The sequence below is a fragment of the Parasteatoda tepidariorum genome, chromosome 6 (assembly GCF_043381705.1).
Source record: "Parasteatoda tepidariorum isolate YZ-2023 chromosome 6, CAS_Ptep_4.0, whole genome shotgun sequence".
NCBI classification, from domain to species: Eukaryota; Metazoa; Arthropoda; class Arachnida; order Araneae; family Theridiidae; genus Parasteatoda; species Parasteatoda tepidariorum.
The window spans coordinates 49,680,763-49,700,116 of NC_092209.1; the positions used below are offsets into that span (position 1 = coordinate 49,680,763).

At 29.4% G+C, this 19,354-nt stretch overlaps 1 protein-coding gene across 1 annotated transcript in view; it reads left to right on the plus strand.

Moving 5' to 3' along the window:
- Positions 1–19,354, plus strand: part of LOC107443310 (large neutral amino acids transporter small subunit 2-like) — a 54,203-nt gene that overhangs the window by 27,021 nt on the left and 7,828 nt on the right. The window contains exons 3-7 of the mRNA XM_016057133.4: positions 3,864–3,960; positions 6,174–6,218; positions 8,979–9,102; positions 14,678–14,784; positions 17,205–17,301. Of these exons, the coding sequence (XP_015912619.1) occupies positions 3,864–3,960; positions 6,174–6,218; positions 8,979–9,102; positions 14,678–14,784; positions 17,205–17,301 (470 nt within the window). The remainder of the gene's footprint in view (positions 1–3,863; positions 3,961–6,173; positions 6,219–8,978; positions 9,103–14,677; positions 14,785–17,204; positions 17,302–19,354) is intronic.

Genomic DNA, 19,354 nt, shown 5'->3' on the forward strand with positions numbered 1-19,354 from the left:
TTTCATAATTTTATAACCGTCGTCGAACAGCCGACCTAATTATGTGCTTACGCCTACTCATGTTTAACTCCGTAAATTCAATTTTAAATCATATCCAAAAGACAGGGAGAGTCCTTTATAAAGTATTGAGAGAAATTTGCCTCCATATTGGACTTCTTGATGGAACTAGCCCGCATTTACGTTACATTTTGAGGAAAACATCCCACGGTTAGCCTGACTTCAAGGAGACTCCTGATCTTCTGAACCACAACGGCTAGGCCTGATTAATAATAAAAAATGGCTGCTTATAAAAAAATAATTTCATTGAGATAAAGATGAACATTTAGTTGAAATCCTATTACCGCCAAGCAATCTGAAAAACATTTTCTAGGTTTTCCTTTGCGTGTAACGCAAAATTTTATTACTTTAATTTCAACTTAATCTTGGTTAAAATAAATTATTTTTATAACTTTTATAAACATTGTTTTACGCCGATATTTAAATTGCACGTTACTTTGATTTTTGGAATGAGTTAAAAATTACAAAAAATATGAAGAGCATCTCGCTATATTCACCGAAATAATTGACTGTCTGTCAAAGACGCTAAAAAAATTATTTATTATATAAAAAAAATTCATTACGATTACTGAGCATTTCGCTGGAATTCCTTAAGCGTCAAGCAATCTGAAAGATATTTTCGTGGTTTCCCTTTACGTGTAACGCAAAATATGATTGTTTTCTTAAGAAAAACATTCATAAAGGCAGCAATGTTTAAATATTTACATAAATTATGAATTATTTTATCTATATTCCTTGTAAATCAAAACAAAATGAAGAGCATTTGATTGTGGGCAATTAATTAGCGAGGTACATAGTCTTACGCGGACATTAAGCAATGAATTGGGAGATTTTGATACTGATATATATATATATTATAATAATTTGAATAATTATTTGTGCAAAGGCATTAATAAAGATCGGAAATTAATAGATAATACAATCGAGTTCATAATAAATACTACGAATAATTATTTTCATGAAAAAGATTTTTATTTTTAATTCTCATCAGAAATTTTAACAAATTTACAGTTGCATGGCTTTAAAAAAATGTGTCATTGATGTGCATTTTTAATTATTACGATTTTGAAACAATAATAGTAAACTTATAAAATTCAAAGGATTTTAGTTTCGAACTCCTTCTGTTAAATCATATTTTTAAGTATAAAAAAATGCTAATATAAGCATCTATACTTCAGTTATAATAGAACCAGACGCTTCAAACTAATAACTATGGTTGGATAAGTAAATATCCTTCCTTCGGTTTTAATTAATCTAAGTTCTGAAAACAAAAACTAAACAAAACCGAAACTATTGCTCGTAATCTGAATGATCTCTGCTTTTAAAGCTTCAATAAACAAACAAATAAATTATGAGTAATGAATAGACATCTTTAAGCAATATACAAAATAATATACTGGTTTACGGAAATGAAAAAGTTTTAGAATTTAAATTAAATTGCTTTTTAATGATCAACACTGATTACGCGCAATGCAAAGGTACGGCGGAGATGTCNACGCGAGCGCCACTTTTTGCGCGTAAAACCGGTCTGTCAAAAGCGTGTTGCTTTTCTAAAACCCCCCCGGGAAAGTTAAATGTCCTTAACCCCTATATTAGTCCCTGGTGGCAACTGAACCATGAAACTCACAGAAGGGCGGGCATGCGCAAATAAGATATGGGAGCGGTGAGGTGGCACTGTTGTCGATGTGTAGAGTGCAAAAAACAGTCCATCTGCTAAGAAGGGTAGTTGTCGTGTGGCGTTAATGTGAGGAGTTTCGTTTCCATCACTCTAAGGCATGCTTTCAAATGGTGATCAGCGGTCGTGGCTTAAAATCGAGGTTGCCCGTGGCAAAAATGCAACAGAATGCTATCGAGGATTAGTGGAAGCCTGTGGCGCGAATACTTTACCGTATAGGACAGTAGCAAGATGTGTTCAAACATCTCGTCTTTTTTCGTCATTAAGCCTTTTGAAAGCATGCTTTAGAGCGATGGAAACGAAACTCCTCACTTTAACGCCACACAACAACTACCCTTTCAAGCAGATCGAATGTTTTTTGCACTCTACACATCGACAACAGCACCACCTCACCGCTCCCATATCCTATTTGCGCAGGCCCGCCCTTCTTTGAGTTTTAAGGTTAAGTTGCCACTATTTAATTTACAACCCTCGTATTTACAAAGATAGTAACTATTCTGAAAATAGTCGAAATTTTGATTGACCTATAATTACATTTGGTGATAAAATGACGTCAAGTTCTACTTCTGCGTGGTCTGGTGGCAGTTGAAACTTGTATTGTCATAGCATCACTCTCAAAGATGAAATTAAATTTAAAAAAAATTTTGATAGCAAGATTCCTCCATTTGCTATCTCAAAAGCGAAATTAATCTAATCGTTGGAATGAAATAGATTTTTCGAGGCATAAAAAATCCCTGGTTATAATTAAATTAAAATAACACATCTAGGCTATTTGTCTATCTAATTATATAATGGTTGTTTGCTGTAGCGTTACGTTGAAGAATAAAATGAGTTGTTAAATCACAACGCTACATATATATTTTTGTGAACTATTGCCGAGAATAAAATAATTAGAACCCACATCTTCAATTTGAAAATTGATTTCAGTTGAGGTTCAGTTTTTAGACTTTGAATTTTGTAATTAAATATTTATTTGTGACCCAACTAGGAGAATAACAATTCATTTCTATATGGATTCTAAGTATATGCAGTAAGAGCGGTGTTAACAAATTACTCATTATTAAATTTTATTTAGGTTCATTTTGTTTATTTGGCATGCAGAAAAAAATTACTCATTTTTTTTAGAAAAACCTTCACAGCTTTTAACCAAATGGCAAAGCTAAATTTCTCTTTTTGGGTCTTTAAGGGGGGACCGCACCATAAGATGGTAAAATATTAAAGTTTTTTTTAAATTTTTTTTTAAGTAATAGAGACAATGCAGAGACTTTTTGTTTTTTTATGTTATTCAGCTACAATTTAAGTCTATTTTAAAATTTTTTCTTTTACAAAATAATAAAAATTAAATTGGTGGCAGCTCCGTGTGTGGCTGGTCAGTAAAAAGTAGCACCTCACTGGCCTCATCGATTTAGAAATCCTGAAACTTAGGAAAACGATTTTGTTTAGATTTTATAAAACATAAAGACATTAGCTAAAAAGTAGCATAGCGGTTTTTTGATATTCGCCAAATTACCAAAATGGCGGCAACTTAAAAAAAAAGTTAAGTTTTTCATTAGAAAAATATTTATTAAAATACTAATATAAAATCGAAATATAAAAATATCAACAAAAAAAATCCTATGCTACTTTCTAAAGAATATATTTTTACGTAATTTAAAATAAAGAACAGCTTATTTCGTTGTATAGATCATGAGAAAAACGTTAAGCCAGGTCAAAAAACAGCGCTTTGAGAAAAACGCGTTTAAAGTTTTAACTTATGGTAGGGGAAAACGTTTAATTTCATATATATGATGGTCGATAAATGAAATGCCTACAATAAGTTTCTATATACAGTCAACAGAATGGATGAGACAAAAAAAGAATGTCGCCCATCCTAATCCGGTCGAACGGGCCTTTCTACCAGCTTAGCGACGACTCTCTATTTTCCGTTATAATTTCCAAACAAAGTTAGGTACCGATAAATCGCTTTAAACAGACATTAGGAAGAGTACAAAGATTCGAAAAATGTAATAAAATTTTTTCGAATTTTTGAAATATTCAGGATGGGGTTCCTCCCTAATGAAAAATAGCATGTAAAAAGTTACTGTTTATTTTTCTCATATATTTCTTAAATTTTATCTCTATTTATTATTAGGTCATACAGAGTATTTAGAAAATGCTTTTGATGCCAACGTATCCGCCAAATCCATTTCTTTGGCTTTTTATTACGGGCTTTTTGCTTATGCAGGATGGTTAGTATATTTTTGTTATAATTAAAATTTTTAATAAAAACTCTAAAAATCATGTTTATAATAAATCATTAAATATTGCCACGCATATTAAAAGTAATGCAGTACTTAAAAATAGATTCTACAATTATTTACACCAAGCTTTTCAAACAAATGGCTATATGTGTCTAACCAAAAAAAGTGAGTTTATTAAAAAATTAATTCACGATATTTCCAAACAAATTTATAAAATGATAATAACTTCAAATACAAAATATGTTTTAAGGAAGAAAATCACTTTAATCTATATTTAGGATCAGAATCAAAAAATTCTTACTAGAGTATAATTGATACGAAATTATAAATAAGGATAATATAAAGATAAATATGTGATATATAAGTTTTAAGAGAAAAAGCTGTTACGTTATAAGTGGTTTTCTTGTAGCTATGTATGCTTTATAATGAGGATTTACTACTCTGTTTAGTATGTGCAGCCAAATATACCGCTAAAATATTTTTAAAATGTGCATCCAAATGTGGCTCTCCAAAAAAGAGAATTTTCCAAACAAAATTATAAAATAATAATCAAAACATAATCACAAAATATGTTTTCAAGAGATAAGTGAATCAATGTAATCTAGATTCAGGGTTTTAATGTGTTAATTTAGTTGAAATAAAATGTTATTGCAATTGAAATCAATCGTAGAAATCTTACTAGAGAAGAAATTACAAATAAGAAATTATGAATAAGAATTATATAAAGAAGTTACCCTTCAAGTGAAATATAAGTTATAAAGAGGGTGAGATGTTACGTTACAAGGAGTTTCCTTGTTGCCATATATGCGTTATTGGGAAGAGTTACTATTTTGAACAGCCAAATATTCAGCCAAAATTTGTTTCAAATATACAGCAAAATGCGGCTCGCCAAAGAAATGTCTTTTTCAGAAATTATTTCCAGACTTTTTCGAACAAAATTATAAAAAAAAAATAATCAAAATTTCAAAGTAAAAACAGTTTTATAGAAAGAAGTAAATCAATTTAATCTAGATTTGGGGTTTCAGTAAGTTGACTTAGTTTAAATAGAATCTTATGGCAAGAATTTGAAATTATCATAGAAATCTTACTGTTGTAGAATTGATATGATGTTAAAATAAGGATAATAGGGGAAAAAAAAGAGAAATCTAAGCTATAAAGAGGGAGTGATGTTACGTAATAAGTGGTTTTCTTTCAGCCATATATACATTTTATAACCGTCGTTGAACAACCGACCCAATTTTTCGGGTTTACGACTTCTAATATTCAGCTCTGTAGCCTTGTAATTTTGAACACAATCCAGAAGACAAGGGAACTCCTGGATCAAGCATCAAGCGAAATTTGCCTTCGTCGAGGATTTTTTTGATGGAACTAACCCGCATTTGCGTTACATGGAGAGGGAAACCACGAAAACCTCCCACAGTTAGCCTGACGGCAAGAAGACTCTGACCCATGATTCGTCCACCACTTAAGATATTTTACGTCAGCACTCTGGTCGATGCAAGCCAGTTTCAGAATTCGTATCAATCAGCCATCGCTGGGATTCGAACCCGGCTCACTTTATTGGAATACGAATGCTCTGTCCCATGAGCCATCATGGGGCCCGTGTATACATCATAATGATACGTTACTATTCTGTTTCATATGTAACTTCAAATGTAGCTCTTCAAAAAGAATTTTTTCAGAAAAATATTTTGCGATTTTTTCAATCAAGATTATGAAATAATAATCAAAATTTGACCTCAAAATGTTTTTTAGGAAGACGTAAATCAATTTAATCAAGATTTAGGGCTTTAGTATGTTGATTTAGTTTAAAAGAGGGAAAGATGATGCGGCGTTAGTGGTTTTCTTGTATCCATATATGCGTTATAATGAGGAGTTACTATTCTGCTTCATATATTTAATATTCCCTATGTTCAACAAAAATTCGACTATTGCCAAGAGAAATGTCAAGTCTAAAAATGATATAATCCAAGATAATAGAACAAGTTTTATCTTAAAGAGTGCGCTTAAGAATTCTAACAACTTCGCCTAGAGGTAGAAGTTTCTTAATCTAGTAATTTGTAAGGTTTCTACAACTATGCACTGTCATAAACTGATATTAAAATCTTTTCTATATTTTTATCAGTCACTGTTACTTCATTTTTGCTTTCAACTTCTCATCAACTATTTTTGTAATTTCATAATACTTTTTCTTTTTTTAGGAATTACTTGAACTTTGTCACGGGAGAGTTAAAAGATCCTTACAAGTAAGGTACAATTTTATTTTTAATTCGTTATTTTTAACTCAGTTTAAGAAAACAAAAATTATGATTTTTTTAACTTAAATTATAAAATTTAATGATTTTTATATTTTGTTGTTTTAGGCTCTGATTTAAGTTAGACTTGATGTCAAATGTATTTTAAATGAGACTTGGAATACTAAAATTTAAAAAAAAAAATAAAGACGTTATCTTAAATTTATTTTTTAGCACATTTTTATCTGGATTATGTAAAGTAATTTGAGTTTGTCAGAAGGAATATGAATTTTCCGACCCTTGTGTCATTAACCTCTATGACATTTAATTTAATCGAAAGTTTAGTCCAGTTAAAGTTAACAAGTTAAAAATAAGTAATGTTTTAAGATCTTAATATTTAACTTGTATTTGAAATCACAGATTTTTATTCATGCCTAGATTATATGTATAGTACATACGCATATTATCTATGTATAGATTATATGTATTATTACTTGTTATTGTAATTTGATGTTGGTGGTGATTATAAATACAGTTGTAGACACAAATAATGATGGGTTCTAATTACGATTCTAATTTTAATCGATTGTGACTAAATATTTTCATACAATCTTATACTTTAACTAAGCTTTAAATCCTAGTGGCAATCCTAGTTGTAATGTAACAGCAAAACTGCTGTAATATAAGTTTCAATGACTTATTTTTTAAACTAAAATGAATTATTTTGTGTTGATTGGATACTTAAATTTTTAAATGTGCTGTGTGAGTATTTAAATCTGTAACTGTGCTGCGTGGATTCCTTATGTAACTGTGTTGCACGAGTGCGTAATTTTTTGACTGTGAGGATACATAATTCATCAAATGTGCTGAGCAGATTCATAATTCATGAAATGTGCTGTGCGGCTACATAATTCATGAAATGTGCTGTGCAGCTACATAATTCATGAAATGTGCTGTGCGGCTACATAATTCATGAAATGTGTTGTGCGGCTACATAATTCATGAAATGATCTGCTCGGTTACATAATCCTCTTACTGTGTTTTGTGGTATGCACTTAATGTTTTAATAGTAACTTAATGTTTTTAATAATTTATTAGAATTTAATCTTGAACAAATCAATGAATAATTTTAGTGCACAAATTCTTTTAAAATTTACAACGGATTACATTTGAACAGGCCTCTAACTTACTGAAAATATCCTTAAATATGCATACTGAAAAATCATAAATGAAATTTGAAAATGAATTACTAAAATAAATTAAATAAATATCTCCTTTATCGCTTTATGCATTCGAAATTTCTAGTTTTCCGAACTAAGAATTTCGAATTGATACGCATTCCTACAAATTTGATTTCAACTAACTGCATTTTTTTATTTTGAAAGTGCTCAAATGAAATGTTGATTCAAAAATAAATTTTGGTCATTTCCATACATTTTCTAAGTAGCTCTATTCTGTAAAAAGTTTCGTTTACATTCGAGTACAATAATCCTTCATTCTTGATTACTTTTCTGATTAAGACATTACGAAATCCGAATACATTTCAGATAGAACATTAAGAAATATCCATATCTTGTTGGATAGAGTATCATATTCGCAATTTGCCTTCCAAATTACCTTGAATTATACGGTTTATGTTTACCTACCTAGTAACAAACGAAGAAAAAAAAATACTTGAATAGAATAAAAAGGTGTACGTGATTTCGTTTCAGGCTATGAATTTAACGCTTGATTAAGTTATTGAAGCCCGTAGCCTTATTTGTTTTGATTGATTAACTGAGAAAAATTATCAACTGTAATAATCCCAGATGGTATGGTACATTTTCCCCTCAAGGAATTAATAATTGAATTGTTAATCCCTGATCAATGTTATTAGATATCATGTAAGAAAAAAGAATGAGAGTTTTATGTATGTTTCTTGAACTAGATAGGCAATAATTATCAGGTTGTTTGTTCCAAATGACTTTCGCAGCATTTTAAGGAGTTAAAATGTACTTTGTCTTGTTTCAGAGGCATGACTGTTTGTAGACATACAAATTTACGAAATATGCATACTTTTTATTGTAAAACACGTTAAATATTTTAGCTATTTATTTGAAAACCACCAATCATTTTGGTAGCATAAGTTCTTGGAAGTTATTTTTCTTTCGATTTTTTTTTGTTCATTGTAATATTTGAAAAATTAATGGAAATTTTTTTTTTCAATTGCGATGATTTAAACGCATTTATCAAAAGCTTTTTAATATTTAAAAAAATATCTGTAATAGAGAGACTTGGTGTAGGTCGTTTAATAAAACGAAATAGGCACACTTTTGGAAATTTGAACTTTGCGAACATAATTTCACCAATTACATTTAAAATTAATTGGTTTTATTCAACAAGTGATTAGAAGGGTGGGACCTTTTCGAATTGTTCGTTTCTTGATTTAATTAGAAATATAATGAACTTTAAATCCACGATTGATATCTTTTAATAAAATTTAACGTTAAAATGTTGACTAAATATATCAATGAAAACGAATTTTGACTACTTTGCAGCATTTTGATTGTAATGTTATACAATTTTGTCTTAAAAATCTAATTTTAGGCCAGTAAAATATGATTCAAAATTAATATGCTTAATACGATGTTTCCATCAAAATATTTTTTATTTCATGACGAAAGCTTCATTGTGACCTTTCCTTGCGAGGATTATTCAACAGAAATAAATATTTTTACTGTCATTTTGCACTTGATCTGATTCCTAATTTCTTATTGCTTCCTATTATTCTAGAAACTTGCCTAGAGCAATATGGATTGGTCTACCATTAGTGACAATCGTTTATGTTCTTTCGAATATTGCCTACTTCGCCGTAATTTCGCCAACACAACTTTTGGCGTCACCAGCTGTTGCCGTGGTAATTTTTATTATCTTTCTATTAGTAGACTCAGATTAAATTGTGATATAAATAGCTTTGATCCTATTACTTTATAATCATTACATTTGCCTGCAATCGACAGATTTTACCCAATCACTAGATTTAATTTCCTATTTGCTCGTATTTCAATTGCTTTCTTTGAAAAGACACGGATTAAACGTTAAATCTTTGTACATTGTAATTACTTGCTTAATTTCATAAGCAAACTGTTTTGTAAAATGCTTAATTTTTACATTTCTGATGGTTTGAATTGTGTAGATCCACTTGTTAAAATAATTACTGCATTGAATTATCTTACTGCTTGAAATTCGGAGTAGTTATTAGGACCATTACAGAGTTAAGTAATTTAAAATACAATGCGTAAAAAAAAAAGAAAAATGGAGTATCCAGAATAACTGATCTAATGATCGGATCTTCATGTTTCAGAACTCAAATTTAGTGGTTAGAGGGAGGACTTCAATTATGCTAATTAAGTAGTACAGGCAATATTTTAAGTTTTGAAACCATCAGACACCAAAACGTACTTTCTCTGAATAAACATACCTGTTTTTGACGGATTCAATAATTAAATATCCTCCTAAAATATCGTCTGCACTAATGAATTAGTTTGAAGTCACACCTTCGAACCATTAAGTGTGAGTCCTAGAACCTGAAGATCCGATCGTTCGATCTGAAGTTATTTAAATGCAGAACACATGAATCTTCAAAATACAACTGCGTTTTCTAGGATACTCTAGTTTTCGAATTTGTAAATAAATACCTTAAAAACTATTCAGCTGATTTCCAGTTTATTTTATATGATTATTAATGATAAAAAAAATTTCTGCAATGCAGTGTGAAATTTTTTTTTTACATCCATTTTCATATTTTTATTTAGTTTTAAAAATTATTATTTTTTTTTCTTCATTTATGCAAAAACTTGATGCAAAGCATATATTTATGCAACGCACATGCTGAAGTTTATAATAATTTCAAAAATGTTGATCGTGAAATACTTTTACGTCAGATTATTATTGTAAATTTGATTACTTATTTGATTACGACTTTATTTTTATAAAATTATGACTAGTTTCTGAGGTAGCCATGCGAGGAAAATCCCGTTGAAAGTTCTAAGATTATATATGCTGCACAAGATTCTGACACAGCTTTGTATTGTTAGCTGTGCTGTAACTTATTTAAAAATTCAAATTTGGCGCAATCATTATCGCATAATTTTATATATTTTTCAAAAGTTTTAACTAAAAACTACAAAAAAATAACGCCTATATTTTTAAACGTCAGAGTGGTGCTTTTCTCATTTGATTTTAGGATTACAATCAGAGGGCATATTGAGAAATGAGCAAACAAAGATTATGATAAGTCTTAAATAACAATAAATTGGGTTTTGACATTTGTGATCTTGTGTCTGCTTTCAGTCATCAAACCTTTTTCATGTTCCATCAGTGTGTCTGCTTTCAGCAACCAAAGCTTTTTAACCGTTCTTGTTGTATCTCTGCTCTTTTTTCATTTCATGTTCCATCCTTGTGTTTACTCGAATCCACCAAAGCTTTTTAACTACTCTAGTCCTGTGGCTGTTCTCAGCCATCAGTCTTTTTTACTGTTCCAGACGTGTGTATGTTTACTGTTTCAGCCGTGTGTCTGTTTACTGTTTCAGCCGTATATTTGCTCTCACCCACCAAAGCAAAGTATCATTCTTTTCTTATAGTATTGAACCATATTATTCACTAAAGTCGATAGGTTTTGGAGATAAAAAAAAGCTCAAAGTAATTTTTTAGAAATTGGTTCTAAATGTGATAACATTTTTTATCTTAAAAGGGAGTTAGCTTTTTTTTCATTATCTAGAACGTTATGTTTGTCTAACAAAAGTTAGTATGACAAATATGTATAAATTAACATGACAGCAAAGGATTAACACTAGATTGCCTAAGGAAGTCATTTTGACTGCTTTTAATTTCAATTAGAAAAACAATGATGTATATAATGACACAGTTTCTTGGAATTTTGTGACTTTTTGTACAACATATAATTTTTTTTATTGTTAATATTTACTAATAACTTGTTATATACTTGTAAATAATATAAAAAATGCTAAAAATTAATTTTAAACAAATTTATTTATGCATTCACAATCCAGTCATTTTGATTGCTTTTGGGCAATATAGGTATATACTGATTTTCCGCCTTTCTAGTGTTAAATATTTGTAAAATTCAGTAAAACTCTTAAATATCTGTATAAATTGGTTAAATATCAAGTAAAAATCAGAAAAATTCTTCATTCAAACTTATTGTTTTAACAAACTAAAACATATTAAGGCGTTATTTCTGAAAAAAAAAAAATGTGAGCCTTTTTATTTTTAAACAGTTATTTAAAACAGTTGTAGAATTTGTAAACGTCAAAGAAATTTACCTTAAAAAGTAAGCAAGATAATTATTTGTCACAAAACTAAGTATTCCAATTTGGAAAAATAAATGTGTTTTCTTGCATGACAATCTATAAATTATAAATGAGTTATAAGTACATATATATGATCGAATTGAATATTAGATTATCGCTTCTACATTTAAAAATACTCTATCATAATTGAAACGATATAAAACTCACTAGTGTATTATTGTGTAATCTCACAAAATCTGTTTTTATTAGAACAATTCCAAAATAAAGCTTTAACTTAAAAGAATTTAGTTTAATTTCAATGGTTTCTTTTAGTTTTACCATTGTTAAAATTAATCCGGTTATTTCTCTGCCTGGAACTTTTCTTTCCCTACGCACATGTTGCTAGGTTCATGTTGTAACCATGACAACCTTCTGAGAATGAAATTGTTCTCGCTTTTGATCATAGCAACAAGTATTCTCCGTCGATCATTTAAGGAATTCCTATTTCTAACCGCGGAAACTGTCACATTCCTTAACTGTTCTCTAGGAATGATAGTGACTGTGTTCTTTAGGAAAAACTTTTTTTTTATATGAGGATTCTCATTTTAAATATTTCTTCACAGTGCGGTTAAAAAATTCGCTGACTTCTTCATGCTAAATTAAATTGAACTAAAAGAAAGAAAAAAATCTGACAGTTTCTGCTTAAAGTCTAATTAAGTAAGAAGACCTATGCGGTTTAAAGAATTATTCTATAAGTTCTTCTTTTTTAAAAAAAAATTAAAATCTCTCTTTATATACATTTTAACCCTATACTATTTTGTATTAATTTAAGGTCAAAATAAGTGAAAAATATTATATTTAGCATTTTAATAATTTATGATGGGAAATAGAACATGAAACACCAATGTCTTTATCTGCGTTAAATAAAAAATCTTCCAAATAAAACTCACTTCCAAACAATAATTTTTTTTTAAAATTAGCACTTATTTGCAGTTATTTAGATATAAGAAAAACAGTTAATAAAATTTCTTTCATTTACAAAATTGATAAATTTTTTAATGAAAAAAAAATTTAAATATATGTAAAATAGGGAACCGGTGTTCTATATGCGCCAAAGGTTTAAATTCTGTACGTACGTTCTCCAATAATTCGAGAACAAAATTAGGTATTTGCGTTTATTTTATTTCTTTTTTTGTAATTTGCAAATTGTTTGGGCTGCATTATGAACAATAGCCACTTTCTTGCTTTGAATAGTTTGAGCTCAATACTCAAGCCCTTTGTTGCTGAATAGCCTTTCGTTGCATGGGGACAATTATTGAGCCATATAATAAAACATTTTCAATGAAGGTTTATTATTTATCTATAAATTTTCTTATTATTTTTTAACCGGTCTATTTTGTTGCTCATTACTCAATAAAACTGCATGCTCACTTAAACTACCCAATTCTTCTGATCTTCGACAATTTATATGGCTCAAAATTTAAAGCAATAATAGCACACCAAAATCATCTCAGAGCTCAACACTTCCATTCATGTCCGTAAAAGCATCGATGCCCTTATACTGCAGAAACTTTTGCAGAATTTTTGCTGTTCCTCTGCATTACATCATAGACATTGATGACAAGCATATCGAATGAATCATAAATTAAATTTCAAAATATAAAGTTACTTATGTGATTTTCTTAAATTTTTTAAACTCATTAGATTTTGTAAATTTAATTTTTATTCCATATAGCTCAAGAATCATCCTCCTGTATTAATTTTCGAATAGCCAACCGTTCTGCATGGTGGTCAAGGGGTTCACCTCATACCAGGAACGTCCCGGGTTCGAATTCTGCTTCGGGCATGGATGTAATTTCTCTCTTTTTAGTTCCATCTGTTCTTGTGTTGCTAGGGTTGTTTAAATTTTCTTAAACACGCTATTTGGAGCTGTGTCCATTTTTAAACATGCATTTTAAGTCGTCCATTTTTTAACCACAGTTTGACTTTTTTTCTTCTTTAAACATGCATTTTGAGCGTGTCCATTTTTAAACACGCTTTTCGAACTGTGTTCATTTTTAAACACATTTTGATGTGTTTTCTATTTTTAAACACGCTTTTTGGATTGTGTCAATTTTTTAAAGCAAGCATTATAAGCTGTGTTCATTTCTTAAACGTGTTTTCTTCGCTGTGTTTAGAATTAAAAAGATTAAAGTGGATTTCAAACCACCACAATCGGATGAAGTGCGATGCTATCATTTCTTCAGCATGGGGAATCGAATCTCGGCCTAAGACGTGAAAGATAGCCTCTTTCCCTCCCACTGACTGTGCGGCAAATTAATAAAATTAAATATTCGAAAATTTCTTTATTATTGTTTCAACTCTCAATGATAAGGAAATGGCATCGTCTGTTGTAAAAGAATATCTTTTAAATTTTAACAGAAATCGAAGAGTTCGAAATCTGGATAAGAAATAAATAATACTAAGTGCGAGCTTTAAACTTATAAATTTTTTAATCAATTGAAATATTTCCTTAAAAATTTACTCAAACTGTAATAATTTGTTTTTCGTCTTGAAGCTTATGCAAGTGAATAATTAAAATGTAATAGATATGACGATGTAAGTAATCTTTACACATTGCTTTCTAGATTAGAAAATGTGATAACATAGCGTATTTCTAAGTATGATAACTTGAACATTTTATAAAAAAAATATGGATCAAAAAATTAAGATAATGAAAAAGAAAACAAATATGCCCATCTGAAAGCTGAAAAAAAAATTTCGATCATTAATTTTAATTTTTCCCCTCCAAAATGCATTTAACATTTCTTAATGAAAAAAAAAATTCCTAAGTAAAAAGAAAAAAGAAAAAATCCGTTCATACTTGTTAAAACCTAAAATAACAGATAGCGGCACAAGAATCGTGTTTGAAAAGCATCGAACTATAGAATATATTTCCTTTAAAACTTTAGCGTTGGAGTATAACTTATAAGGTTTTGACGAGCTATTTAAAATAATGATGAAAGTAAAATTAATAAGTAGCAGCAGTTTAAGACTACAGACAGTGTATTTAAATTATTTTAATGCATATCTTATTTTCTTTAAACAAAAACTCGTATTTTAATTGTGTGTTTGAGAATTTTATTGAAATGGTTCAATTTCATGATATCTTATATAATCGCTGAATAAATATCTTTCCAGACTTTTGCAACTGTGATGTTTGGTGCGAAAGTCGCATGGTGTATGCCTATCTTCGTGGCATTATCAACGTTTGGTGGAGTCAATGGAAATCTTTTTACATCAGGACGGTGTGTATTTTTTTCCTTCTCTAATTAGAAAACATTTTTTTCATTTTTTTTCCATAAGGTGGCAGCAAGCCGATTGATAAATTTGAAACGGTAGAAAACAGAATAAAGGAAAGTTGTATAGTCTATATATACACTGAAACATATGTCACTTATTTACCAACTCTCAAAACTTTAGTTCTTTAAAATAGAGTCTGCAAAAGGGCCTACATTTAAATTGACATACTCTTGTAAATACATTTGGAAGTTGTCAAATGTCTACCGTCGCAAGTTACTAGACGCTACTTCTTTCAGAACGTACGTCTTGAAAACATGGTCTTTAAAGAATCCATTACCATGACGACCAACAGTAAATTGCCATCGTTTTGTAATAACTTGAGGTAAGACTATGTTCTCTGCTTTATGGACATTGAATGTGTTACAAGGCGTCCTTTCTTCTTTTGATTCCCAACCAACCAATCAATATAAGTTTATGCCTGCAGAGTAATTAAGATTGAAACGTGTTAACCCTTTGACGCAGAATTTTTACTAAACAAATTTTTCATATTTTTTTTCATTATTTTGTATTAATTTAGGTCAAAATTAGTGAAAAATATTATATTTTTTTTTAAAAATAATTTATGGTTATGAAATACAGCATGTAACACAGGTGTCTTCGGCTTTATAGGTAAAATCTTCCAAACAAGGCTCACATCCAAACTATAATTTTTAATATTTGCACTTATTTAGTTCACTTACTGCAAACATTGCACTTATTAAAATTTGCAGTTATTTAGATTAAAGAGAAACCGTTATTTATCATTGAAATTTCTTTAATTTATGAAATCAATTACTAATAAATTTTTGAATATGAAAGAAAAGAATATCTATTCAAACTACTTTTTATATTCTAGTACAAATATAATTCCGATAATCTAACATATTTTGTTTAGTAACTATTAGAATGTATTTTTTATTAAAAAAAATACTAAATTATATTTTTCTTACGTCAGAAAAAAATATATAAAAGGGACACCAGTGTCACTTTGGCGTCAAAGGGTTAATCAGCTCGGCCCCTACCTTGTATTAGCGCAAAGCATTAGAGTTTTAAAATAGTTAAAAATAGAAAAATAAACTCTTTTTTATCCATCAAAGTATTGTTTCATTCAACTCAATTTTAATACCAAATGTGAATTTCGATTAAAATATCTAGTTACTGAAAATTGAGTCGAAAATTACTGTGTAATATAATTAAGGTTACAATCTGTTTATCAGTTTTAAAAACTAGGATTAACAATTCGAATTAAAACATCAAAACATCATATAAATTAGGTTGACTCTAGTTTTTATTACTATCGAATAAAAGATGAATTTTACTGTTTTTTCTTTCTTCTAAATATCAAAGCTTTATTTCTATTCAAAGAAGCATTTGAATGGGTAAGATAACTTGATTTACTGGGAGTTATGTAACTATTAGCTATAATCTACATTTTTGGAATCTTTGTTAAACAGATTTTAAAAACAAATATTTAAGCAAGGAAAAACAAATGAGGGGTACTAAAAATCATCAAAGATTGTTTAATTCTCTACAGAAACGGAAATTAAAAAAATTTCAACTTACATCTGACAAGCAATATCGTTTCGATGGTTTTAACCCACTCTCTTTACTTTGAATTAAACGACGATTTTGTTTCTGTGTCCTATAAATAGTTCGCATTCTAACGAATAATATTTTTGGTGTAAATATTCTTTTCATACATATTCCGCTTTCTATAAGAAAATATTAGTATTCTACGAAAACTTATTATTTAACCAAAAAAAATTTTTTTTTGATTAATTGGGTACTCGTACTTCAAGAAGATCACGGATACCCTTAATGTTAATTTATTCGACATATGTGAACTATGACGTCAGCCCTAGCTCATCATTTATAAGCAAAATGGTTTGTTAAAATTAAGCTAAGTTTCTTCACAGAAGTTAAAATATTTATAATCGTGAAGTTAAGTACAGTGCCGTATCGCACATCGAATTTGTTGAAATATGATTCTTTCTCGTTTATGTCTTTTACTCAACTTAGATGTATTATTAGTTTATGTATTTTATTTTAATCATGATATATTTTTGTTTTCTGTACCTGGCAACTTCGATGCATAATTATTTTGTTTATGCTCTGCATGGCTTCGTGCTAGTCTTTGTGTTAAGTAAGAAATATATAGTGAAAGAATTGAAACCCTTATAAAAGTATCTTTCTGAAAGGATATAGAATGTATCACTCAAGGGAATTTAAACTTACCGGGTTGATGGGCTTATCGAAATAGAATGGAAAGAACAGTTGCTAACACAAACAAATGCCACGGTTCAACAACCAATCATAATCAAGATACCCTCAATACGTCACTTGCAATTATCCCATTCAATATGAAGGAAATTGTTTTTAATTTTAGGTTTTTTGCCATGGCTGCTCAAGAAGGTCAATTACCTGAAATTTTGGGAATGATTAATGTTAAAAGATGCACTCCTGTTCCTGCTGTACTACTTACAGTAAGTTCAAAATGAACTTTTTATAAAAGAAAAAAAAGAATTGTTATTCGTTATGTATAAAATACTTATAATATTTTCTACTGAATTAACGTAATATGGTTCAGTCTTTAAACGTTGGAAAACCAGAGAGGCAGTAAAGCTGCTCCGAATTGCTAAAACCATTGCAGTTCATAAAGAGTTGAAGAAGTTCAGGGAATTTACATGATTTGACTGGGTCTGGGACACTCAATTATTATATTTTTTCTACAATCTCAAACATTTCAGAGAGCAGTTGAGCAACGCAAGTGAATACTGATATTTTTATGAAAAGAGCGTCTCTTATGCTTGCAAAAATATTTTGGAAATTTTTTTATGTTCCAACACTGTTGTACAGTGCTCAAAGAAAAGAAAGAAGAAGAAAAAAAAAACGAACCACTCTGAATAACTTTTGATCTAATGATCGGATCGTCACGTTCGAGGACTCATTCCTAATGGTTTGGGAGGGTGACTTCAAATATGCTAATTAATAAAGGCAGACGATACATACAAAATTTGAGCGAAATCAGTCGAATAGTTACTGCGAAATCGATTTTTAAATGACCTTTTTTAAAATTCGATTTCATATAAAACTGCATAGTTTAAAATTATTCAAATAATTGTATACATTACTATTCAAAATTTATTCGACAATTATTTAATAAAATAATTAAAAATAATAAATATTTACTAAAATTTATTTTTTGCTTTGTAATTATCTTTGGATAGACGAATTTTATAGTTGTGAGCAAAGATTTTTCATATTGCTTAAAAAGTTCTGGAGATGTGGCGAAATACGCAAAAGGTAAGATTAACACTACGAGGTACAAGCTTAGAATCGTTCTCCTGGCCTAACTATGAGGACCATATTTCCCAGATTGCGGCTACCACCTATATTTTGGGGGGTCAGAAATCCAAATCCGTTGAAAAACAGGTATGTTTATTTAAAGAAAGTACTTTTTTGTGTCTGCGTTTGTAACTTAAAATATCGTCGGCCCCCTTATTAATTGAAATATTCGTAGCCACCCCCTCGAGCTATTAAGCACGAGTCCTAAAGCGTTGAAGATCCGATCATTAAATAAAAATTTATTCAAGGTGGTCCATTTTTTTGGCGCACTGTACATTTAAAATAATTATGATTACAATTTTTAATAAATGTGTTATGTTTCCCATTTTCTTAAACCGAATTGAGAAAGCTCGATCACATTTTCAACAGCAGCAAAATATTATTGACAGCTTTAACAAATTTATATATTAGAGCATGAAATTTTCGTAATGTCTAATGTAAAAAGCTGTAATCGAATATTTGTGATATTAATAAAATGATTATTTTTAAAATTAGTGCTTAATCATAAAGGAATTAAGTTTATAAGGAATTTAATTAATTAGAAGAATGTTTACATGAAAATTAACACCATGGACATTTGCCGTCCTGTGGTCAGAATAATTTAAAAAATATGTTTGTAACAAGCTTGTATTATAACATTAGACATTTAACTTCGCAATAAGCAAATAAAATTTAATTAACCTCCAATTAATGTGAGCAGCAATATATTTTATCTGTATCTTTCTCAGAATAAATGTCCTGAAACTTGCATATTAGGAATGGACCCCGAACAAATCATATGGAAATTAATTTTCAGTCAAATTGGCTGAAAACGTAATATGTTGTACTAGTTCAAAACATTCTGATCAAAAGTTCTCATTAACGCTAAGTCCAAAAAAGGACAGTTTCCGAGAAACGGAGTCTCAAACATGAGATATGGGCAACTGTCAATGCGGTGAAAGGTGCTTAAAGCGCTCAGCATTAGCTTCTGATGAGTTCGAAGAAGTAATGCTAGCAACTCATTTAGCATTGCATGTTCTAGTGTGCTACTAGCTCTTTTATTGTTAAATCCAATTTTAAATTCTTATTTAAATGTTCATCATTAAATATTTTTTTCTTCAAATTCCTAATGACGCACTGTAGAACAAAAATCATTTTTCGCGGTCAAAATATATATATATATATATATATATATATATATATGGGTCATTC